Raw genomic sequence first — 26566 nt, 5'->3', positions numbered from 1 at the left:
GAGCCAGGTCTCTGATCAATGATGACAGGGAACGGGGTCTCTGATCAATGATCAGTGATCACACGGAGCCGGATCTCTGATCAATGATCACTGATCACACGGAGCGGGGGTCTCTGATCAATGATCACATGGAGCGGGGTCTCTGATCAATGATCACACGGAGCGGGGTCTCTGATCAAGGATCACACGGAGCGGGGTCCCTGATCAATGATCAATGATCACACGGAGCCGGGTCTCTGATCAATGATTAGTGATCAATGCTCACATGGAGCCGGGTCTCTGATCAATGATCAATGATCACACGGAGCCGGGTCTCTGATCAATGATCAATGATCACACGGAGCCAGGTCCCTGATCAATGATGACAGGGAACGGGGTCTCTGATCAATGATCAATTATCTCATGGAGCATGGTCTCTGATCAATGTTCAATGATCACACGGAGCGGGGTCTCTGATCAATGATCACACGGAGCAGGATTTATGATCAATGATCACACGGAGCCGGGTCTCTGATCAATGATCACAGGCAGCGGGGTCTCTGATCAATGATCAATGATCGCACGGAGCGGGGTCTCTGATCAATGATCAATGATCACACGGAGCGGGGTCTCTGATCAATGATCACACGGAGCGAGGTCTCTGATCAATGATCTCAAGGAGCGGGGTCTCTGATCACTGATCAATGATCACACGGAGCGTGGTCTCTGATCAATGATCACACGGAGCGGGGTCTGTGATTGATGATCTCACGGAGCGGGGTCTCTGATCACTGATCACACGGAACGGGGTCTCTGATCAATGATCACACGGCGCGGGGTCTCTGATCAATGATCAATGATCAATGATCACACGGAGCGGGGTCTCTGATCAATGATCACACGGAGCGGGGTCTCTGATCAATGATCACACGAAGCTGGGTCTCTGATCAATGATCAATGATCACACGGAGCGGGGTCTCTGATCAATGATCAATGATCACACGGAGCGGGGTCTCTGATCAATGATCAATGATCACACGGAGCGGGGTCTCTGATCAATGATCACATGGAGCGAGGTCTCTGATCAAGGCTTACACGGAGCGGGGTCTCTGATCAATGATCTCACGGAGCGTGGTCTCTGATCAATGATCACACAGAGCGAGGTCTCTGATCAGTGATCACACGGAGCGGGGTCTCTGATCGATGATCTCAAGGAGCGGGGTCTCTGATCACTGATCAATGATCACACGGAGCGGGGTCTCTGATCAATGATCACACGGAGCGGGGTCTCTGATCAATGATCACATGGAGCGAGGTCTCTGATCAAGGCTTACACGGAGCGGGGTCTCTGATCAATGATCTCACGGAGCGTGGTCTCTGATCAATGATCACACGGAGCGGGGTCTCTGATCAATGATCACACGGAGCGGGGTCTCTGATCAATGATCTCACGGAGCGAGGTCTCTGATCACTGATCACACGGAGCGGGGTCTCTGATCAATGATCACACGGAGCGGGGTCTCTGATCACTGATCAATGATCACACGGAGCGGGGTCTCTGATCAATGATCACACGGAGCGGGATCTCAGATCACACGGAACGGGGTCTCTGATCAATGATCACACAGCGCGGGGTCTCTGATCAATGATCAATGATCACACGGAGCGGGGTCTCTGATCAATGATCACACGGAGCGGGGTCTCTGATCAATGATCACACGAAGCTGGGTCTCTGATCAATGATCAATGATCACACGGAGCGGGGTCTCTGATCAATGATCAATGATCACACGGAGCGGGGTCTCTGATCAATGATCAATGATCACACGGAGCGGGGTCTCTGATCAATGATCACATGGAGCGGGGTCTCCGATTAATGATCACACAGAGCGGGGTCTCTGATCAATGATCAATGATCTCACGGAGCGTGGTCTCTGATCAATGATCACACAGAGCGAGGTCTCTTATCAATGATCACAAGGAGCGGTGTCTCTGATCAATGATCACACGGAGCGGGGTCTCTGATTAATGACCACACGGAGCAGGGTCTCTGATCACCCATCACACGGAGCGGGGTCTCTGATCAATGATCAATGATCACACGGAGCGGGGTCTGTGATCAATGATCACACGGAGCGGGGTCTCTGATCAATGATCACAGATCATTCGGAGCGGGGTCTCTGATCATTAATCACTGATCACACGGAGCGGGGTCTCTGATCACTCATCACACGGAGCGGGGTCTCTGATCAATGATCACTTATCACATGGAGCGGGGTCTCTGATCAATGATCACTCATCACACGGAGCGGGGTCTCTGATCACTCATCACACGGAGCGGGGTCTCTGATCAATGATCACTTATCACATGGAGCGGGGTCTCTGATCAATGATCACACGGAGCGGGGTCACTGATCAATGATCACACGGAGCAGGATCTCTGATCAATGATCAATGACCACACGGAGCAGGATCTCTGATCAATGATCACACGGAGCGGGATCTCTGATCAATGATCACACGGAGCGGGGTCTCTGATCAATGATAACACGGAGCGAGGTCTCTGATCAATGATCACACGGAGCGGGGTCTCTGATCAATGATCACATGGAGCAGGATCTCTGATCAATGATCAATGATCACACGGAGCGGGATCTCTGATCAACGATCACACGGAGCGGGATCTCTGATCAACGATCACACGGAGCGGGGTCTCTGATCAATGATCACACGGAGCGGGGTCTCTGATCAATGAACCCACGGAGCGGGGTCTCTCATCACTGATCACATGGAGCGGGGTCTCTGATCAATGATCACACGGAGTGGGGTCTCTGATAATGATCACACGGAGCGGGATCTCTGATCACTGATCACACGGAGCGGGGTCTCTGATAATGATCATACGGAGCGGGGTCTCTGATCAATGATCAATGATCACACGAAGCTGGGTCTCTGATCAATGATCACACGGAGCGGGGTCTCTGATCAATGATCACACGGAGCCGGGTCTCTGATCAATGATCACACGGAGCAGGATCTCTGATCAATGATCAATGATCACACGGAGCGGGATCTCTGATCAATGATCACACGGAGCGGGGTCTCTGATCAATGATCAATGATCACACGGAGCGGGGCCTCTGATCAATGATCACATGGAGCAGGGTCTCTGATCAATGATCACACGGAGCGGGGTCTCTGATCGATGATCACACGGAGCGGGGTCTCTGATCAATGATCACATGGAGCAGGGTCTCTGATCAATGATCAATGATCACACGCAGCGGGGCCTCTGATCAATGATCACACGGAGTGGGTACTCTGAGCAATGATCACACGGAGCGGGGTCTCTGATCAATGATCACACGGAGCGGGGTCTCTGATCAATGATCACATGGAGCGGGGGTCTCTGATCAATGATCACACGGAGCGGGGTCTCTGATCAATGATCACACGGAGCGGGGTCTCTGATCAATGATCAATGATCACACGGAGCCGGGTCTCTGATCAATGATTAGTGATCAATGATCACACGGAGCCGGGTCTCTGATCAATGATCAATGATCACACGGAGCCAGGTCTCTGATCAATGATGACAGGGAACGGGGTCTCTGATCAATGATCAATGATCACACGGAGCCGGATCTCTGATCAATGATCACTGATCACACGGAGCGGGGGTCTCTGATCAATGATCACATGGAGCGGGGTCTCTGATCAATGATCACACGGAGCGGGGTCTCTGATCAATGATCACACGGAGCGGGGTCTCTGATCAATGATCAATGATCACACGGAGCCGGGTCTCTGATCAATGATTGGTGATCAATGATCACACGGAGCCGGGTCTCTGATCAATGATCAATGATCACACGGAGCCGGGTCTCTGATCAATGATCAATGATCACACAGAGCCAGGTCTCTGATCAATGATGACAGGGAACGGGGTCTCTGATCAATGATCAATGATCACACGGAGCCGGATCTCTGATCAATGATCATTGATCACACGGAGCCGGGTCTCTGATCAATGATCACATGAAGCAGGGTCTCTGATCAATTATCTCATGGAGCGTGGTCTCTGATCAATGTTCAATGATCACACGGAGCGGGGTCTCTGATCAATGATCACACGGAGCAGGATCTATGATCAATGATCACACGGAGCCGGGTCTCTGATCAAGGATCAATGATCACACGGAGCGGGGTCTCTGATCAATGATCACACGGAGCGGGGTCTCTGATCGATGATCTCAAGGAGCGGGGTCTCTGATCACTGATCAATGATCACACGGAGCGGGGTCTCTGATCAATGATCACACGGAGCGGGGTCTGTGATCGATGATCTCACGGAGCGGGGTCTCTGATCAATGATCACACGGAGCGGGGTCTCTGATCAATGATCACACGGAGCGGGGTCTCTGATCAATGATCAATGATCACACGGAGCGGGGTCTCTGATCAATGATCAATGATCACACGGAGCGGGGTCTCTGATCAATGATCAATGATCACACGGAGCGGGGTCTCTGATCAATGATCACATGGAGCGAGGTATCTGATCAAGGCTTACACGGAGCGGGGTCTCTGATCAATGATCTCACGGAGCGTGGTCTCTGATCAATGATCACACAGAGCGAGGTCTCTGATCAATGATCACACGGAGCGGGGTCTCTGATCGATGATCTCAAGGAGCGGGGTCTCTGATCACTGATCAGTGATCACACGGAGCAGGGTCTCTGATCAATGATCACACGGAGCGGGGTCTGTGATCGATGATCTCACGGAGCGGGGTCTCTGATCACTGATCACACGGCGCGGGGTCTCTGATCAATGATCAATGATCACACGGAGCGGGGTCTCTGATCAATGATCACATGGAGCGAGGTCTCTGATCAATGATCACACGGAGCGGGGTCTCTGATCAATGATCACACGGAGCGGGGTCTCTGATCAATGATCACAGGGAGCGGGGTCTCTGATCAATGATCGCACGGAGCGGGGTCTCTGATCAATGATCACATGGAGCGAGGTCTCTGATCAAGGCTTACACGGAGCGGGGTCTCTGATCAATGATCTCACGGAGCGTGGTCTCTGATCAATGATCACACAGAGCGAGGTCTCTTATCAATGATCACACGGAGCGGGGTCTCTGATCGATGATCTCAAGGAGCGGGGTCTCTGATCACTGATCAATGATCACACGGAGCGGGGTCTCTGATCAATGATCACACGGAGCGGGGTCTCTGATCACACGGAACGGGGTCTCTGATCAATGATCACACGGCGCGGGGTCTCTGATCAATGATCACACGAAGCTGGGTCTCTGATCAATGATCAATGATCACACGGAGCGGGGTCTCTGATCAATGATCAATGATCACACGGAGCGGGGTCTCTGATCAATGATCACACGGAGCGGGGTCTCTGATCAATGATCACATGGAGCGGGGTCTCCGATTAATGATCACACAGAGCGGGGTCTCTGATCAATGATCAATGATCTCACGGAGCGTGGTCTCTGATCAATGATCACACAGAGCGAGGTCTCTGATCAATGATCACAAGGAGCGGTGTCTCTGATCAATGATCGCACGGAGCGGGGTCTCTGATTAATGACCACACGGAGCGGGGTCTCTGATCAATGATCACACGGAGCGGGGTCTCTGATCAATGATCACACGGAGCGGGGTCTCTGATCAATGATCACATGGAGCAGGGTCTCTGATCAATGATCAATGATCACACGCAGCGGGGCCTCTGATCAATGATCAATGATCACACGGAGTGGGGTCTCTGAGCAATGATCACACGGAGCGGGGTCTCTGATCAATGATCACACGGAGCGGGGTCTCTGATCAATGATCACACGGAGCGGGGGTCTCTGATCAATGATCACATGGAGCGGGGTCTCTGATCAATGATCACACGGAGCGGGGTCTCTGATCAATGATCACACGGAGCCGGGTCTCTGATCAATGATTAGTGATCAATGATCACACGGAGCCGGGTCTCTGATCAGTGATCAATGATCACACGGAGCCGGGTCTCTGATCAATGATCAATGATCACACGGAGCCAGGTCTCTGATCAATGATGACAGGGAACGGGGTCTCTGATCAATGATCAGTGATCACACGGAGCCGGATCTCTGATCAATGATCACTGATCACACGGAGCGGGGGTCTCTGATCAATGATCACATGGAGCGGGGTCTCTGATCAATGATCACACGGAGCGGGGTCTCTGATCAAGGATCACACGGAGCGGGGTCCCTGATCAATGATCAATGATCACACGGAGCCGGGTCTCTGATCAATGATTAGTGATCAATGCTCACACGGAGCCGGGTCTCTGATCAATGATCAATGATCACACGGAGCCGGGTCTCTGATCATTGATCAATGATCACACGGAGCCAGGTCCCTGATCAATGATGACAGGGAACGGGGTCTCTGATCAATGATCAATTATCTCATGGAGCATGGTCTCTGATCAATGTTCAATGATCACACGGAGCGGGGTCTCTGATCAATGATCACACGGAGCAGGATCTATGATCAATGATCACACGGAGCCGGGTCTCTGATCAATGATCACAGGGAGCGGGGTCTCTGATCAATGATCAATGATCGCACGGAGCGGGGTCTCTGATCAATGATCAATGATCACACGGAGCGGGGTCTCTGATCAATGATCACACGGAGCGAGGTCTCTGATCAATGATCTCAAGGAGCGGGGTCTCTGATCACTGATCAATGATCACACGGAGCGTGGTCTCTGATCAATGATCACACGGAGCGGGGTCTGTGATCGATGATCCCACGGAGCGGGGTCTCTGATCACTGATCACACGGAACGGGGTCTCTGATCAATGATCACACGGCGCGGGGTCTCTGATCAATGATCAATGATCACACGGAGCGGGGTCTCTGATCAATGATCACACGGAGCGGGGTCTCTGATCAATGATCACACGGAGCGGGGTCTCTGATCAATGATCACACGAAGCTGGGTCTCTGATCAATGATCAATGATCACACGGAGCGGGGTCTCTGATCAATGATCAATGATCACACGGAGCGGGGTCTCTGATCAATGATCAATGATCACACGGAGCGGGGTCTCTGATCAATGATCACATGGAGCGAGGTCTCTGATCAAGGCTTACACGGAGCGGGGTCTCTGATCAATGATCTCACGGAGCATGGTCTCTGATCAATGATCACACAGAGCGAGGTCTCTGATCAGTGATCACACGGAGCGGGGTCTCTGATCGATGATCTCAAGGAGCGGGGTCTCTGATCACTGATCAATGATCACACGGAGCGGGGTCTCTGATCAATGATTAGTGATCAATGCTCACACGGAGCCGGGTCTCTGATCAATGATCAATGATCACACGGAGCCGGGTCTCTGATCATTGATCAATGATCACACGGAGCCAGGTCCCTGATCAATGATGACAGGGAACGGGGTCTCTGATCAATGATCAATTATCTCATGGAGCATGGTCTCTGATCAATGTTCAATGATCACACGGAGCGGGGTCTCTGATCAATGATCACACGGAGCAGGATCTATGATCAATGATCACACGGAGCCGGGTCTCTGATCAATGATCACAGGGAGCGGGGTCTCTGATCAATGATCAATGATCGCACGGAGCGGGGTCTCTGATCAATGATCAATGATCACACGGAGCGGGGTCTCTGATCAATGATCACACGGAGCGAGGTCTCTGATCAATGATCTCAAGGAGCGGGGTCTCTGATCACTGATCAATGATCACACGGAGCGTGGTCTCTGATCAATGATCACACGGAGCGGGGTCTGTGATCGATGATCCCACGGAGCGGGGTCTCTGATCACTGATCACACGGAACGGGGTCTCTGATCAATGATCACACGGCGCGGGGTCTCTGATCAATGATCAATGATCACACGGAGCGGGGTCTCTGATCAATGATCACACGGAGCGGGGTCTCTGATCAATGATCACACGAAGCTGGGTCTCTGATCAATGATCAATGATCACACGGAGCGGGGTCTCTGATCAATGATCAATGATCACACGGAGCGGGGTCTCTGATCAATGATCAATGATCACACGGAGCGGGGTCTCTGATCAATGATCACATGGAGCGAGGTCTCTGATCAAGGCTTACACGGAGCGGGGTCTCTGATCAATGATCTCACGGAGCGTGGTCTCTGATCAATGATCACACAGAGCGAGGTCTCTGATCAGTGATCACACGGAGCGGGGTCTCTGATCGATGATCTCAAGGAGCGGGGTCTCTGATCACTGATCAATGATCACACGGAGCGGGGTCTCTGATCAATGATCACACGGAGCGGGGTCTCTGATCACTGATCAATGATCACACGGAGCGGGGTCTCTGAGCAATGATCACACGGAGCGGGATCTCAGATCACACGGAACGGGGTCTCTGATCAATGATCACACAGCGCGGGGTCTCTGATCAATGATCAATGATCACACGGAGCGGGGTCTCTGATCAATGATCACACGGAGCGGGGTCTCTGATCAATGATCACACGAAGCTGGGTCTCTGATCAATGATCAATGATCACACGGAGCGGGGTCTCTGATCAATGATCAATGATCACACGGAGCGGGGTCTCTGATCAATGATCAATGATCACACGGAGCGGGGTCTCTGATCAATGATCAATGATCACACGGAGCGGGGTCTCTGATCAATGATCAATGATCACACGAAGCTGGGTCTCTGATCAATGATCAATGATCACACGGAGCGGGGTCTCTGATCAATGATCAATGATCACACGGAGCGGGGTCTCTGATCAATGATCACACGGAGCGGGGTCTCTGATCAATGATCACATGGAGCGGGGTCTCCGATTAATGATCACACAGAGCGGGGTCTCTGATCAATGATCAATGATCTCACGGAGCGTGGTCTCTGATCAATGATCACACAGAGCGAGGTCTCTGATCAATGATCACAAGGAGCGGTGTCTCTGATCAATGATCACACGGAGCGGGGTCTCTGATTAATGACCACACGGAGCGGGGTCTCTGATCACCCATCACACGGAGCGGGGTCTCTGATCAATGATCAATGATCACACGGAGCGGGGTCTGTGATCAATGATCACACGGAGCGGGGTCTCTGATCAATGATCACAGATCATTCGGAGCGGGGTCTCTGATCATTAATCACTGATCACACGGAGCGGGGTCTCTGATCAATGATCACTCATCACACGGAGCGGTGTCTCTGATCAATGATCACTCATCACATGGAGCGGGGTCTCTGATCAATGATCACTCATCACACGGAGCGGGGTCTCTGATCACTCATCACACGGAGCGGGGTCTCTGATCAATGATCACTTATCACATGGAGCGGGGTCTCTGATCAATGATCACACGGAGCGGGGTCACTGATCAATGATCACACGGAGCAGGATCTCTGATCAATGATCAATGACCACACGGAGCAGGATCTCTGATCAATGATCACACGGAGCGGGATCTCTGATCAATGATCACACGGAGCGGGGTCTCTGATCAATGATCACACGGAGCGGGGTCTCTGATCAATGATCACACGGAGCGGGGTCTCTGATCAATGATCACATGGAGCAGGATCTCTGATCAATGATCAATGATCACACGGAGCGGGATCTCTGATCAACGATCACACGGAGCGGGGTCTCTGATCAATGATCACACGGAGCGGGGTCTCTGATCAATGAACCCACGGAGCGGGGTCTCTCATCACTGATCACATGGAGCGGGGTCTCTGATCAATGATCACACGGAGTGGGGTCTCTGATAATGATCAAACGGAGCGGGGTCTCTGATCAATGATCACACGGAGCGGGATCTCTGATCTCTGATCACACGGAGCGGGGTCTCTGATAATGATCATACGGAGCGGGGTCTCTGATCAATGATCAATGATCACACGAAGCTGGGTCTCTGGTCAATGATCACACGGAGCGGGGTCTCTGATCAATGATCACACGGAGCCGGGTCTCTGATCAATGATCACACAGAGCAGGATCTCTGATCAATGATCAATGATCACACGGAGCGGGATCTCTGATCAATGATCACACGGAGCGGGGTCTCTGATCAATGATCAATGATCACACGGAGCTGGGTCTCTGGTCAATGATCACACGGAGCGGGGTCTCTGATCAATGATCACACGGAGCCGGGTCTCTGATCAATGATCACACGGAGCAGGATCTCTGATCAATGATCAATGATCACACGGAGCGGGGTCTCTGATCAATGATCACACGGAGCCGGGTCTCTGATCAATGATCACATGGAGCAGGGTCTCTGATCAATGATCACACGGAGCGGGGTCTCTGATCAATGATCACACGGAGCGGGGTCTCTGATCAATGATCAATGATCACACGGAGCCGGGTCTCTGATCAATGATTAGTGATCAATGAACACGGAGCCGGGTCTCTGATCAATGATCAATGATCACACGGAGCCAGGTCTCTGATCAATGATGACAGGGAACGGGGTCTCTGATCAATGATCAATGATCACACGGAGCCGGATCTCTGATCAATGATCACTGATCACACGGAGCGGGGGTCTCTGATCAATGATCACATGGAGCGGGGTCTCTGATCAATGATCACACGGAGCGGGGTCTCTGATCAATGATCACACGGAGCGGGGTCTCTGATCAATGATCAATGATCACACAGAGCCGGGTCTCTGATCAATGATTGGTGATCAATGATCACACGGAGCCGGGTCTCTGATCAATGATCAATGATCACACGGAGCCGGGTCTCTGATCAATGATTAATGATCACACAGAGCCAGGTCTCTGATCAATGATGACAGGGAACGGGGTCTCTGATCAATGATCACACGGAGCCGGATCTCTGATCAATGATCATTGATCACACGGAGCCGGGTCTCTGATCAATGATCACATGAAGCAGGGTCTCTGATCAATTATCTCATGGAGCGTGGTCTCTGATCAATGTTCAATGATCACACGGAGCGGGGTCTCTGATCAATGATCACACGGAGCAGGATCTATGATCAATGATCACACGGAGCCGGGTCTCTGATCAAGGATCAATGATCACACGGAGCGGGGTCTCTGATCAATGATCACACGGAGCGGGGTCTCTGATCGATGATCTCAAGGAGCGGGGTCTCTGATCACTGATCAATGATCACACGGAGCGGGGTCTCTGATCAATGATCACACGGAGCGGGGTCTGTGATCGATGATCTCACGGAGCGGGGTCTCTGATCAATGATCACACGGAGCGGGGTCTCTGATCAATGATCACACGGAGCGGGGTCTCTGATCAATGATCAATGATCACACGGAGCGGGGTCTCTGATCAATGATCAATGATCACACGGAGCGGGGTCTCTGATCAATGATCACATGGAGCGAGGTATCTGATCAAGGCTTACACGGAGCGGGGTCTCTGATCAATGATCTCACGGAGCGTGGTCTCTGATCAATGATCACACGGAGCGGGGTCTCTGATCGATGATCTCAAGGAGCGGGGTCTCTGATCACTGATCAGTGATCACACGGAGCGGGGTCTCTGATCAATGATCAATGATCACACGGAGCGGGGTCTCTGATCAATGATCAATGATCACACGGAGCGGGGTCTCTGATCAATGATCACATGGAGCGAGGTCTCTGATCAAGGCTTACACGGAGCGGGGTCTCTGATCAATGATCACACGGAGCGGGATCTCTGATCACACGGAACGGGGTCTCTGATCAATGATCAATGATCACACGGAGCGGGGTCTCTGATCAATGATCACACGGAGCGGGGTCTCTGATCAATGATCACACGGAGCGGGGTCTCTGATCGATGATCTCAAGGAGCGGGGTCTCTGATCACTGATCAATGATCACACGGAGCGGGGTCTCTGATCAATGATCACACGGAGCGGGGTCTGTGATCGATGATCTCACGGAGCGGGGTCTCTGATCACTGATCACACGGAACGGGGTCTCTGATCAATGATCACACGGAGCGGGGTCTCTGATCAATGATCACACGGAGCGGGGTCTCTGATCAATCATCACACGAAGCTGGGTCTCTGATCAATGATCAATGATCACACGGAGCGGGGTCTCTGATCAATGATCAATGATCACACGGAGCGGGGTCTCTGATCAATGATCACATGGAGCGAGGTCTCTGATCAAGGCTTACACGGAGCGGGGTCTCTGATCAATGATCTCACGGAGCGTGGTCTCTGATCAATGATCACACAGAGCGAGGTCTCTGATCAATGATCACACGGAGCGGGGTCTGTGATCGATGATCTCACGGAGCGGGGTCTCTGATCACTGATCACACGGAACGGGGTCTCTGATCACTGATCACACGGCGCGGGGTCTCTGATCAATGATCAATCATCACACGGAGCGGGGTCTCTGATCAATGATCACATGGAGCGAGGTCTCTGATCAAGGCTTACACGGAGCGGGGTCTCTGATCAATGATCTCACGGAGCGTGGTCTCTGATCAATGATCACACAGAGCGAGGTCTCTGATCAATGATCACACGGAGCGGGGTCTCTGATCGATGATCTCAAGGAGCGGGGTCTCTGATCACTGATCAATGATCACACGGAGCGGGGTCTGTGATCGATGATCTCACGGAGCGGGGTCTCTGATCACTGATCACACGGAACGGGGTCTCTGATCACTGATCACACGGCGCGGGGTCTCTGATCAATGATCAATCATCACACGGAGCGGGGTCTCTGATCAATGATCACATGGAGCGAGGTCTCTGATCAAGGCTTACACGGAGCGGGGTCTCTGATCAATGATCTCACGGAGCGTGGTCTCTGATCAATGATCACACAGAGCGAGGTCTCTTATCAATGATCACACGGAGCGGGGTCTCTGATCGATGATCTCAAGGAGCGGGGTCTCTGATCACTGATCAATGATCACACGGAGCGGGGTCTCTGATCAATGATCACACGGAGCGGGATCTCTGATCAATGATCACACGGAGCGGGGTCTGTGATCGATGATCTCACGGAGCGGGGTCTCTGATCACTGATCACACGGAACGGGGTCTCTGATCAATGATCACACGGAGCGGGGTCTCTGATCAATGATCACATGGAGCGGGGTCTCTGATCAATGATCACACGAAGCTGGGTCTCTGATCAATGATCAATGATCACACGGAGCGGGGTCTCTGATCAATGATCAATGATCACACGGAGCGGGGTCTCTGATCAATGATCACACGGAGCGGGGTCTCTGATCAATGATCACATGGAGCGAGGTCTCTGATCAAGGCTTACACGGAGCGGGGTCTCTGATCAATGATCTCACGGAGCGTGGTCTCTGATCAATGGTCACACAGAGCGAGGTCTCTGATCAATGATCACACGGAGCGGGTTCTCTGATCGATGATCTCAAGGAGCGGGATCTCTGATCACTGATCAGTGATCACACGGAGCGGGGTCTGTGATCGATGATCTCACGGAGCGAGGTCTCTGATCACTGATCACACGGAACGGGGTCTCTGATCACTGATCACACGGCGCGGGGTCTCTGATCAATGATCACACGCAGCGGGGTCTCTGATCAATGATCACATGGAGCGAGGTCTCTGATCGATGATCTCAAGGAGCGGGGTCTCTGATCACTGATCAATGATCACACGGGGCGGGGTCTCTGATCAATGATCACACGGAGCGGGATCTCTGATCACACGGAACGGGGTCTCTGATCAATGATCACACGGCGCGGGGTCTCTGATCAATGATCAATGATCACACGAAGCGGGGTCTCTGATCAATGATCACACGGAGCGGGGTCTCTGATCGATGATCTCAAGGAGCGGGGTCTCTGATCACTGATCAATGATCACACGGAGCGGGGTCTCTGATCAATGATCACACGGAGCGGGGTCTCTGATCACACGGAACGGGGTCTCTGATCAATGATCACACGGCGCGGGGTCTCTGATCAATGATCAATGATCACACGAAGCAGGGTCTCTGATCAATGATCACACGGAGCGGGGTCTCTGATCAATGATCACACGAAGCTGGGTCTCTGATCAATGATCAATGATCACACGGAGCGGGGTCTCTGATCAATGATCAATGATCACACGGAGCGGGGTCTCTGATCAATGATCACATGGAGCGGGGTCTCCGATTAATGATCACACGGAGCGGGGTCTCTGATCAATGATCTCACGGAGCGTGGTCTCTGATCAATGATCACACAGAGCGAGGTCTCTGATCAATGATCACAAGGAGCGGTGTCTCTGATCAATGATCACACGGAGCGGGGTCTCTGATTAATGACCACACAGAGCGGGGTCTCTGATCAATGATCACACGGAGCGGGGTCTCTGATCAATGATCACATGGAGCAGGCTCTCTGATCAATGATCACACGCAGCGGGGCCTCTGATCAATGATCACAGATCATTCGGAGTGGGGTCTCTGAGCAATGATCACACGGAGCGGGGTCTCTGATCAATGACCACACAGAGCGGGGTCTCTGATCAATGATCACACGGAGCGGGGGTCTCTGATCAATGATCACATGGAGCGGGGTCTCTGATCAATGATCACACGGAACGGGGTCTCTGATCAATGATCACACGGAGCGGTGTCTCTGATCATTGATCAATGATCACACGGAGCCGGGTCTCTGATCAATGATTAGTGATCAATGATCACACGGAGCCGGGTCTCTGATCAATAATCATTGATCACACGGAGCCGGGTCTCTGATCAATGATCAATGATCACACGGAGCCAGGACTCTGATCAATGATGACAGGGAACGGGGTCTCTGATCAATGATCAATGATCACACGGAGCCGGATCTCTGATCAATGATTACTGATCACACGGAGCGGGGGTCTCTGATCAATGATCATATGGAGCGGGGTCTCTGATCAATGATCACACGGAGCGGGGTTTCTGATCAATGATCAATGATCACACGGAGCCGGGTCTCTGATCAATGATTAGTGATCAATGATCACACGGAGCCGGATCTCTGATCAATGATCATTGATCACACGGAGCCGGGTCTCTGATCAATGATCACATGAAGCAGGGTCTCTGAGCAATTATCTCATGGAGCGTGGTCTCTGATCACTGATCAATGATCACACGGAGCGGGGTCTCTGATCAATGATCACACGGAGCGGGGTCTGTGATCGATGATCTCACGGAGCGGGGTCTCTGATCAATGATCACACGGAGCGGGGTCTCTGATCAATGATCACACGAAGCTGGGTCTCTGATCAATGATCAATGATCACACGGAGCGGGTTCTCTGATCAATGATCAATGATCACACGGAGCGGGGTCTCTGATCAATGATCACATGGAGCGAGGTCTCTGATCAAGGCTTACACGGAGCGGGGTCTCTGATCAATGATCTCACGGAGCGTGGTCTCTGATCAATGATCACACGGAGCGGGGTCTCTGATCAATGATCACACGGAGCGGGGTCTGTGATCGATGATCTCACGGAGCGGGGTCTCTGATCACTGATCACACGGAACGGGGTCTCTGATCACTGATCACACGGCGCGGGGTCTCTGATCAATGATCAATGATCACACGGAGCGGGGTCTCTGATCAATGATCACACGAAGCGTGGTCTCTGATCAATGATCAATGATCACACGGAGCGGGGTCTCTGATCAATGATCACATGGAGCGAGGTCTCTGATCAAGGCTTACACTGAGCGGGGTCTCTGATCAATGATCTCACGGAGCGTGGTCTCTGATCAATGATCACACAGAGCGAGGTCTCTGATCAATGATCACAAGGAGCGGTGTCTCTGATCAATGATCACACGGAGCGGGGTCTCTGATTAATGACCACACAGAGCGGAGTCTCTGATCAATGATCACACGGAGAGGGGTCTCTGATCAATGATCACACGGAGCGGGGTCTCTGATCAATGATCACATGGAGCAGGGTCTCTGATCAATGATCACACGCAGCGGGGCCTCTGATCAATGATCACACGGAGCGGGGTCTCAGATCAATGATCACACGGAGCGGGGTTCTCTGATCAATGATCACATGGAGCGGTGTCTCTGATCAATGATCACACGGAGCGGGGTCTCTGATCAATGATCAATGATCACACGGAGCCGGGTCTCTGATCAATGATTAGTGATCAATGATCACACGGAGCCGGGTCTCTGATCAATGATCAATGATCACACGGAGCCGGGTCTCTGATCAATGATTAGTGATCAATGATCACACGGAGCCGGGTCTCTGATCAATGATTAGTGATCAATGATCACACGGAGCCGGGTCTCTGATCAATGATCAATGATCACACGGAGCCAGGACTCTGATCAATGATGACAGGGAACGGGGTCTCTGATCAATGATCAATGATCACACGGAGCCGGATCTCTGATCAATGATCAGTGATCAATGATCATACAGAGCCGGGTCTCTGATCAATGATCAATGATTACACGGAGCCAGGTCTCTGATCAATGATGACAGGGAACGGGGTCTCTGATCAATGATCAATGATCACACGGAGCCGGATCTCTGATCAATGATCAATGATCACACGGCTCCGGATCTCTGATCAATGATCAATGATCACAAGGAGCGAGGTCACTGATCAATGATCACATGAAGCAGGGTCTCTGATCAATAATCAATGATTACACGGAGCGGGGTCTCTGATCACTGATCACACGGAGCGAGGTCTCTGATCAATGATCACATGGAGCGGGGTCTCTGATAATGATCATACGGAGCGTGGTCTCTGATCAATGATCAGACGGAGCGGGGTCTCTGATCAATGATCACAAGGAGCGAGGTCTCTGATCAAGGCTTTCACGGAGCGGGGTCTCTGATCAATGATCACACGGAGCGGGGTCTCTGATCAATGATCAATGATCACACGGAGCCGGGTCTCAGATCAATGATCAGCGATCAATGATCATACGGAGACGGGTCTCTGATCAATGATCACCGAGAGCGGGGTCTCTGATCAATGATCAAGGATCACACGGAGCGGGGTCTCTGATCAATGATCACAAGGAGCGGGATCTCTGATCAATGATCACACGGAGCGGGGTCTCTGATCAATGATCACACGGAGCGGGGTCTCTGATCAATGATCACGCGGAGCGGGGTCTCTGATAATGATCATACGGAGCGGGGTCTCTGATCACTGATCACACGGAGCGGGGTCTCTGATCACTGATCACACGGAGCGGGGTCTCTGATCAATCATCACATTGAGCGGGGTCTCTGATCAATGATCACAGGGAGCGGGCTCTCTGATCAATGATCAAGGATCACACGGAGCGGGGTCTCTGATCAATGATCACACGGAGCGGGGTCTCTGATCAATGATCACAAGGAGCGGGATCTCTGATCAATGAACCCACGGAGCGGGGTCACTGATCAATGATCACACGGAGCGGGGTCTCTGATCACTGATCACACGGAGCGGGGTCTCTGATCACTGATCACACGGAGCGGGGTCTCTGATCAATGAACCCACGGAGCGGGGTCTCTGATAATGATCAAACGGAGCGGGGTCTCTGATAATGATCATACGGAGCGGGGTCTCTGATCAATGACCAATGATCACACGAAGCTGGGTCTCTGATCAATGATCACACGGAGCGGGGTCTCTGATCAATGATCACACGGAGCGGGGTCTCTGTTCAATGAACCCACGGAGTGGGGTCTCTGATAATGATCAAACGGAGCGGGGTCTCTGATAATGATCATACGGAGCGGGGTCTCTGATCAATGACCAATGATCACACGAAGCTGGGTCTCTGATCAATGATCACACGGAGCGGGGTCTCTGATCAATGATCACACGGAGCGGGGTCTCTGATCAATGATCTCATGGAGCGGGGTCTCTGATCAATGATCACACGGAGCGGGGTCTCTGATCAATGAACCGACGGAGCGGGATCTCTCATCACTGATCACATGGAGCGGGGTCTCTGATCAATGATCACACGGAGCGGGGTCTCTGATCAATGATCACACGGAGCGGGGTCTCTGATAATGATCAAACGGAGCGGGGTCTCTGATCAATGATCACACGGAGCGGGGTCTCTGATAATGATCATACGGAGCGGGGTCTCTGATCAATGATCAATGATCATACGAAGCTGGGTCTCTGATCAATGATCACACGGAGCGGGGTCTCTGATCAATGATCACACGGAGCGGGGTCTCTGATCAATGATCACACGGAGCGGGGTCTCCGATCAATGAACCCACGGAGTGGGGACTCTCATCACTGATCACATGGAGCGGGGTCTCTGATCAATGATCACACGGAGCGGGGTCTCTGATCAATGATCACACGGAGCGGGGTCTCTGATCAATGATCACACGGAGCGGGGTCTCTGATCAATTATCAATGATCACACGGAGCCGGGTCTCTGATCAATGATCAATGATCACACGGAGCGGGGCCTCTGATCAATGATCACACGGAGCGGGGTCTCTGATTAATGATCACACGGAGCGGGGTCTCTGATCAGTGATCAATGATCACACGGAGCGGGGTCTCTGATCAATGATCACATGAAGCAGGGTCTCTGATCAATTATCTCATGGAGCGTGGTCTCTGATCAATGTTCAACGATCACACGGAGCGGGGTCTCTGATCACTGATCACACGGCGCGGGGTCTCTGATCAATGATCACAAGGAGCGGGATCTCTGATCAAGATCAATGATCACACGGAGCGGGGTCTCTGATCAATGATCACATGGAGCGGGGCTGCGATCAATGATCAATGATCTTACGGAGCGGCGTCTCTGATCAATGATCACTGATCACACGGAGCGGGGTCTCTGATCAGTGTTCTCACGGAGCGGGATCTCTGATCAATAAACACACGGAGCGGGGTCTCTGATCAATGATCACACGGAGCGGGGTTTCTGATCAATGATCACACAGAGCGTGGTCTCTGATCAATGATCACACGGAGCGTGGTCTCTGATCAATGATCAATGAACACACGGAGCGGGGTTTCTGATCAATGATCACGGAGCGGGGTCTCTGATCAATGATCACACGGAGCGGGGTCTCTGATCAATGATCACAAGGAGCGGGATCTCTGATCAATGATCAATGATCACACGGAGCGGGGTATCTGATCAGTGATCAAGATCACACGGAGCGGGGTCTATGATCAATGATCACACGGAGCGGGGTCTCTGATCAGTGATCACGGAGCGGGTTCTCTGATCAATGATCACACGGAACAGGGTCTCTGATCAATGATCACATGGAGCGGGGTCTCCGATTAATTATCACACAGAGCGGGGTCTCTGATCAGTGATCACGGAGCGGGTTCTCTGATCAATGATCACACGGAGCAGGGTCTCTGATCAATGATCACATGGAGCGGGGTCTCCGATTAATGATCAAACAGAGCGGGGTCTCTGATCAATGCTCAATGATCACACTGAGCGGGGCCTCTGATCAATGATCACAACGAGCGGGATCTCTGATCAGTGATCAATGATCACACGGAGCGGGGTCTCTGATCAATGATCACACGGTTAGGGATCTCTGAGCAATGATCAATGATCACACGGAGCTGGGTCTCTGATCAATGATCACACGGAGCGGTGTCTCTGATCAATGATCACACGGAGCTGGGTCTCTGATCAACGATCACAGGGAGCGGGCTCTCTGGTCAATGATCACACGGAACGGGTTCTCTGATCAACGATCACAGGGAGCGGGCTCTCTGGTCAATGATCACACGGAATGGGTTCTCTGATCAACGATCACGGGGAGCGGGCTCTCTGATCAATGATCACACGGAGTGGGGTCGATGATCAATGTTCACACGGAACGGGGTCTCTCATCAATGATCACACGGAGCGGGGTCTCTGATCAATGATCAATGATCACACGGAGCGAGGTCTCTGATCAATGATCACCCGGAGCGGGGACTCTGTTCAGTGATCACATGGAGCGGCGACTCTGATCAATGATCTCACGGAGCGTGGTCTCTGATCAATGATCAACGATCACACGGAGCGGGGTCTCTGATGAATGATCACACGCTGCGGGGTCTCTGATGAATGATCACTGATAACACTCGAGCAGGGTCTCTGATCAATGATCACACGGAGCGGGGTCTCTGATCAATGATCACTGATCACACGGAGCGCGGACTCTGATCAATGATCACACGGAGCGGGGTCTCTGATCAATGATCACACGGAGCGGGGTCTCTGATCAATGATCATTGATAACACGGTGCGGCCCGCGGGGCCTCGAGTTTTGACACAAACTGTAGTACTCTGACTGCTCTCTCACTGATTCTGAATTCTGTGCTTTTGCAGCAAGCTCGGATTGCACCTGCCCCACCCAGTGGACAGTAAGAATGGAAAGGCTCGGTTCGTCAGCAACACTCACACATTGGAAGTCACATTAACTATGAAGAGAGAGTTTGACTTCATTAATTTTGCTTGAGGAAACGAATGAGAACCGCGAAGTGGTGGTGGAATAGAGATGGATTCAAATCGTTGTCTGATGTTTGGTGTACCAGCGTGAATACCACTCACTGCTGTCTCTTTCTTTGATATATTGTTGTCATGTTAATGAACATTCAAAAAGCAAAATGGGATTAAAGCTCTAAATCGCAGCTCTGTGCAACAAGTTCTGAAGCTGTTTAATGAAAACACGTTTGTATATTGTATACACCGAGCACAGGGTGTTTTAGGTATGAAATTTTGGGCCTGGTTTGGTTTGATTTGAGAATAGTCCTTAAGCTGTTAATGATCGAGACTTTCCTCATTCATTGTCATCTCAGCTTTTAATGCGCTGAGCAGTTTGGGATTGTTTGTGATGCTCCACTGCAGTGTTACTAGTTTTTGTTGTTTGAGTCGTGAAGATGCAGAATATTTTGATAAATACTGATCTTTTGATGAGAATAATCTTCCGTTTTTGTTTATATTAAATTATTTGGGGACAGTGGGTTAGCTTTTCAACTCCCGGATGTGGATTTGAAGCCACACTAATGGGCTGAATGTCTCCTGCATCCAGCAGTGTCCCTTGCAAAATGAGAGTATTGGTGTGAGTCCAGGTCTCACTAAACGGTCTGTAGCACTAAACTCTCTCATTCAGCACAAATTGACAAGCTGACGGTTGGGTGGTGGGAGAAATGGAAAGAGGAGTGGGAGGGGCCTGAGGGCATGGTTTCGGCATCTTTTCTCAGCATGTAACAGTGCGATCTCAGACCATGCCTGTTTGATGCTGACACCAAGTGTTCCTTCTCCCAGACCCTGCCCAATAAATACAACAGGGGAAAGGGAGTTCCCATCATCTGCTCCCTGTTACACAATCTAACAACACCCCACAATAAGTACAGCCACCCTGTGCACACCTCTCCAGTTACCATCCTCTGCACACCTGTAAGTTACATAGCACAGGAACAGGCCATTCAGCCCAACTGGTCTCCGTAAGAACATAAGAAATAGGAGCAGAAGTAGGCCCTACGGCCCTTCAATAAGATCATGGCTGCATGGCTGATTAGTCTCTGCTGTGTTTGTGCTCCACACAAGCTCCTCTTTATCTCCCTCTATCACCATATCCTTCTATTCCTTTCTCCAGCATGGACTTATCCAGCTGCCTCTTAAATGCAAATATGCTGTTCGCCTCAATCCTTGTGCTTTACTTGCGCTTTTATGGCTTTGTTAATCTACGTTGCTACTTTTAAAGGATTGATGAATGAGTACCCATAGATCCCTTTGCTCCTCTGCCCCATTTAGACTTTCATTATCCAAACCGTATGTGGTTCCTTATTCCTTTTACCAAAATGTGCCATCTCGCACTTTTCTGTATTGAAATTACTTTTGCCATTTTATATGCCCATTCTGCAAGTTTATTAATGGCTCTGAAATTCCAATGTCCCAGGCCCGTACGAAGTTTCTATGGACCCGGGAAGGCATTGGAAAAGCAGTGTTTCAGCGCGCAATGCGTATGCACCGAAAACCGGTTTTTCCGATCTGTCAAATTTCTGGCTTGACAGATCCTCCGTACCTCGGGAGTGAGGACACTTGCAGGGCAAGATTTCCGATATTTATGAATATCTTGCCCTGCAAATGTCCTTTAAAATCTTGCGCCTGAAAAAGTTGCTGTATAGTTTACTGTTACAGGCATAAAACATAGAAAAAACATGATTAAAATAAAACTTTTAAAAACACATTTATGTTAAAACCCTGCACACTCAGATAATTTTATTTTAAACCCTAACCCTAACTTTTTTTTAAAATTGGGAATTTTTTTTAATTTAAAAAACGTGTGTAACATTTGTAATTTCTATTAGTTTATTGTGTGAGGTGTTTTTTAAATGTTTTGTACAGTGTTTGTGCGTTTTGGGGTTTTTCTCATTCATAGTATAGGAGATTCGTAACTTACTCCTGCGGACGTCCGGACGTGCACGTCGTTGGGAGAGGAGGCCCGTGATTGGGTATCCAGGCACACATGACTCCTGCGGACGTGCCGACGTGCATGCGCTGCGCGTCGTTGGGAGAGGAGGCCCGTGATTGGGTATCCAGGCACACATGACTCCTGCGGACATCACGACGTGCATGCGCTGCGCGTCGTTGGGAGAGAAGGCCCGTGATTGGGTATCCGGGCACACATGACTCCTGCGGACATCACGACGTGCACGCGCTGCGCGTCGTTGGGAGAGGAGGCCCGTGATTGGGTATCCAGGCACACATGACTCCTGCGGACATCACGACGTGCACGCACTGCGCGTCGTTGGGAGAGGAGGCCCGTGATTGGGTATCCAGGCACACATGACTCCTGCAGACATCACGACGTGCATGCGCTGCGCGTCGTTGGGAGAGGAGGCCCGTGATTGGGTATCCAGGCACACATGACTCCTGCGGACATCACGACGTGCACGCACTGCGCGTCGTTGGGAGAGGAGGCCTGTGAATCAGAAGTCCCAACGTGCGCAGCAGCTCCAGGTAAGTGCGCAGTTTATTTCTATTTTTTCAGGATTTACCCGTGGAAAGCCCTCCTCGGAATTTCAGGGCCAATATTTTCTATTTTGTCGCAATCTGCTGCTGTATAAAGTATCCCCCTAATTTGGTGTTGTCCACAAATTGTGAAATTGTACATCCAATTCCTGAGTCCAAATTGTTTATGTAAGTAGTGAACAACAGTAGTCCCAGCGCCGATCTCTGTGGATCACTTTCCACCTCCCGCCAGTCTGAGTAACTAGCCTTAACCGATTCTCTCTCTCCTGTTTTGTAGCCAGCTTGTGATCCATTCTTCTACCTGACCCCTGATGCCACATGCTCTGACTTCAGTCATGAATGTACTATGTGGTACCTTATCAAAAATCCAAATATATTACATCTACTACATCACCCTTATCTACCCTCTCTGTTACTTCTTTAAAGGGTAAGGTTGGTCCAGCATCACCTTCCCTTTGAAATCTGTGCTGACTATTATATTTTCAGTTTCTAGATGTTTTTCTATTATACCTTTGGGTAAAGATTTCACTATCTTTTCTACCACTGACATTAAGCTAACTGGTCCATAGTTCCCTTGACTTCTTCTATCTCACTTTTTAAATATAGAAAGCACATTAGCAGACCATAGTCCTCTAGCACAATTCCCTTTTCTAATGAAGGTTTATATTTTAAATATATATGTAACTGTCTCTGCTAGCTCTTCCCTAACATCTTTAATCTGCGTCCGTATAATCCATCAGGACCAACTCTCTAAGTTTGATTAGTTTAGCAATTATCTCCTGCCTTTCTCTCTTAAATCTCATTATATCTTTTTTGCTCTCTCCTAATGTCATGTCCACCCTGTTAGTCTCCCTGGTAAATACTGAAGCAAAATAATTCTTTAATATTTCTGCCATTTCACCGTCATTGGCCGTGGGTTTATGGTGTGTCCCTCAGTGGCCCTGTCCCAGTCCTGGGTTCCTGTTTGTTATTTATGTATCTGTGGAATACTTTACTATTTCTTTATATATTTTTTGATGATTTATTTTTGTAATTTCTCTTTGCCTTCCAGTAAAGTTAAAGTACTGTACAGATATATTCAATGGTGACGTCAGTGTGCCTGCCTGTGAATGTTAACAAAATGAGAAAGCATGTCTAGCCTTTCAATGAGAAACCATATGTATATACCCTGACCTTTCTCTTTTTCTTTTTACACTTTACATTTTTTTTCCAATGATTGGCTTCACAAAACAAAGTTTGATGAAATAAAAATAGAAGCTAGCTGACAAACTTCAACGATCATCCCCCAATAGCCGTCCGTCAACTCCTCTCACCTCTCTCACCCTCTGTGTGTGTGTGTGTCTCTCTCCGTCTCTCTGATTGCTCAGCCTGTCACCCATTGTTGGGAAAGGACCAGAGGACAATGTGCAGTGAGGAATGATGCATCGCAGCAGGTGGAAGCCAGCAGAGGGAGATAATGCCTGGCTAATCTCGCAGTTCTTTGTGGGGATAATAAACCGGGTGGACAGGGGAAGCTGTTGATCCAGTCTCATATCAGAGCTTGCTCCAAAAGGTTTCCAGCACAGCATAAGTGAAGTGAATCTGAGATAGATGGAAAATTGGGTGTAGTGGAAGAAGAAAAGTCTGATTGTACACGGAACTGGGTGGGTATACAAGGGGGTAACTAGTGGGGTTCCTCTTTATAATGTAAGAAAGAAAGACTTGCATTTATATAGCGCCTTTCATGACCACCGGACGTTTCAAACCGCTTTACAGCCAATGAAGTACTTTTGGAGTGAAGTCACTGTTGTAATGTGGGAAACGCAGCAGCCAATTTGTGCACAGCAAGCTCCCACAAACAGCAATGTGATAATAACCAGATAATTTGCTTTTTTGTTACGTTGATTGAGGGATAAATATTGGCCAGACACTGGGGATAACTCCCCTGCTCTTCTTCAAAATAGGGCCATGTGATCTTTTACCTGAGAGACCAGACGGGGCCTCGGTTTAACGTCTCATCTGAAAGACGGCCCCTCCAACAGCGCAGCACTCCCTCAGCACTGCACTGGAGGGTCAGCCTAGATATTCGTGCTCAAGTTCCTTGAGTGGGCCTTGAACCCACAACCTTCTGACTCAGAGGCGAGGGTGCTACCCACTTTAAAAAATATATATATTTATTGAACATTAACAACATCGGGATCATTCCATTGTATCAGACAAATCCTCTGCATAGCTGTTCCTCCAACACACATTAACATCAAACCTAAAGTTTAATTTGTCTCCGATAACATATAATAATCTATTGTACTTTACAAATTGATTATAAAATACTATTTTTAAATTATTTTCTGAATAAAACATTCACAGAGCCTATAATGATATTTTAATTTATATTTAAAATCCTCTTTTAGGTTTCTTCTCCTCCCCTTAAAAAACAGAGCATTCCTTGCACAAACACAAATCTAGCCAAATTGAACAATAAATTAATTGCCGCTCCACTAGACTCGGGCAGACTCTCCTGCAATCTCCATCTCAAAGTTGAGTCCCACGGGATTCCCATTCTTGCTCTTCGGTCCTCACCCAGCAAGAAAATCTCACACAACTGTCGAACATAGTACTTAAAATCCTGTAACTGCATACATAACACCAGCAAATGGGACAGAGTCTTATCCCGCATCCCACGCACTGGGCAAGTTGCCACCTCTACTCACCCAATCTTGCATAAGACTATCATGGTAAAAATCCGGTTATGAGCCAATTTGAAATCCAGTTCAATCCACTCTGGACTTTTAAAATTCGCCCACACACCTTTCCGAATCCTGTTGAAGTCCAGCTGTGGGGATATATTCTGCCAAAACTCCTGACCAGCAGGTGTCTTAAATCTTCATTCTCTAAATACCCCATAGAAATCTCCAGTATTACAGTTGTCAACTTGGACCAACTTCTCCCCTTTCTCCAGCAGAAAGCTGGGAAAAGTGGGACGCATTATACCTCCTTTGGAGATTTGTGTATTTATTTCTTTCATCCAATCCTGTGGCATTGCCCTCACAATCTTCTCATACATGATCATAATTGCTTTTTCCTCTACCTCCTGATCCTCCTCCCAAACCATAACCCTCACTACCCCTTCCGGCAACCAACCTGGAATTACCTCATATAATACATCTTTCACATATATAACATCAGCTTTTATAAAAGCTTGATTAAATAATACCTCTCCTTCAATGTTGATCCACCTGTTCAAAAATAAGGGCTGTTCTAAAAATTCCTCAGCACCTTTGGGCATAAACTGCACACTTTAAAAACATTGGGCCCAAGTGTCTACAAACTCCTTATAAAACCTAGGGAGAGGTTTAATCGATTTCAAAAACTTGTTGTATTCCATATAAAATATCCCCTGTCCTCCTATCCCACTTAATTAAAAAAAATGCTGGAAACAACTCTTCCAAAAACTTGTATTTGACTCCTGAAGACATTTTTTCACCCATTTAATTCTAAAGGATTTTTTCTTCAAATCAGTATCTGGTAAATTAAGTCCTCCCTGATTTCGCTGTCCAATG

General features: G+C 49.8%; 1 protein-coding gene across 2 annotated transcripts in view; it reads left to right on the top strand.

Annotated features, from left to right (window-relative positions):
* The window catches only part of dnaaf6 (dynein axonemal assembly factor 6), a 158356-nt gene extending 137384 nt beyond the window's left edge, over positions 1–20972 (top strand). The window contains exon 7 of one of the 2 annotated variants that reach the window (XM_070882174.1): positions 20379–20972. In XM_070882174.1, the coding sequence (XP_070738275.1) occupies positions 20379–20508 (130 nt within the window). In that variant the 3' untranslated portion in view covers positions 20509–20972. The remainder of the gene's footprint in view (positions 1–20378) is intronic. The other variant, XM_070882175.1, reaches the window with a different exon arrangement.
* Positions 20973–26566: the final 5594 nt, after the last annotated feature.

Source organism: Pristiophorus japonicus, chromosome 6, assembly GCF_044704955.1.
Source record: "Pristiophorus japonicus isolate sPriJap1 chromosome 6, sPriJap1.hap1, whole genome shotgun sequence".
Classification (NCBI taxonomy): domain Eukaryota; kingdom Metazoa; phylum Chordata; class Chondrichthyes; family Pristiophoridae; genus Pristiophorus; species Pristiophorus japonicus.
This window is presented reverse-complemented; position numbering and strand designations above follow the sequence as displayed.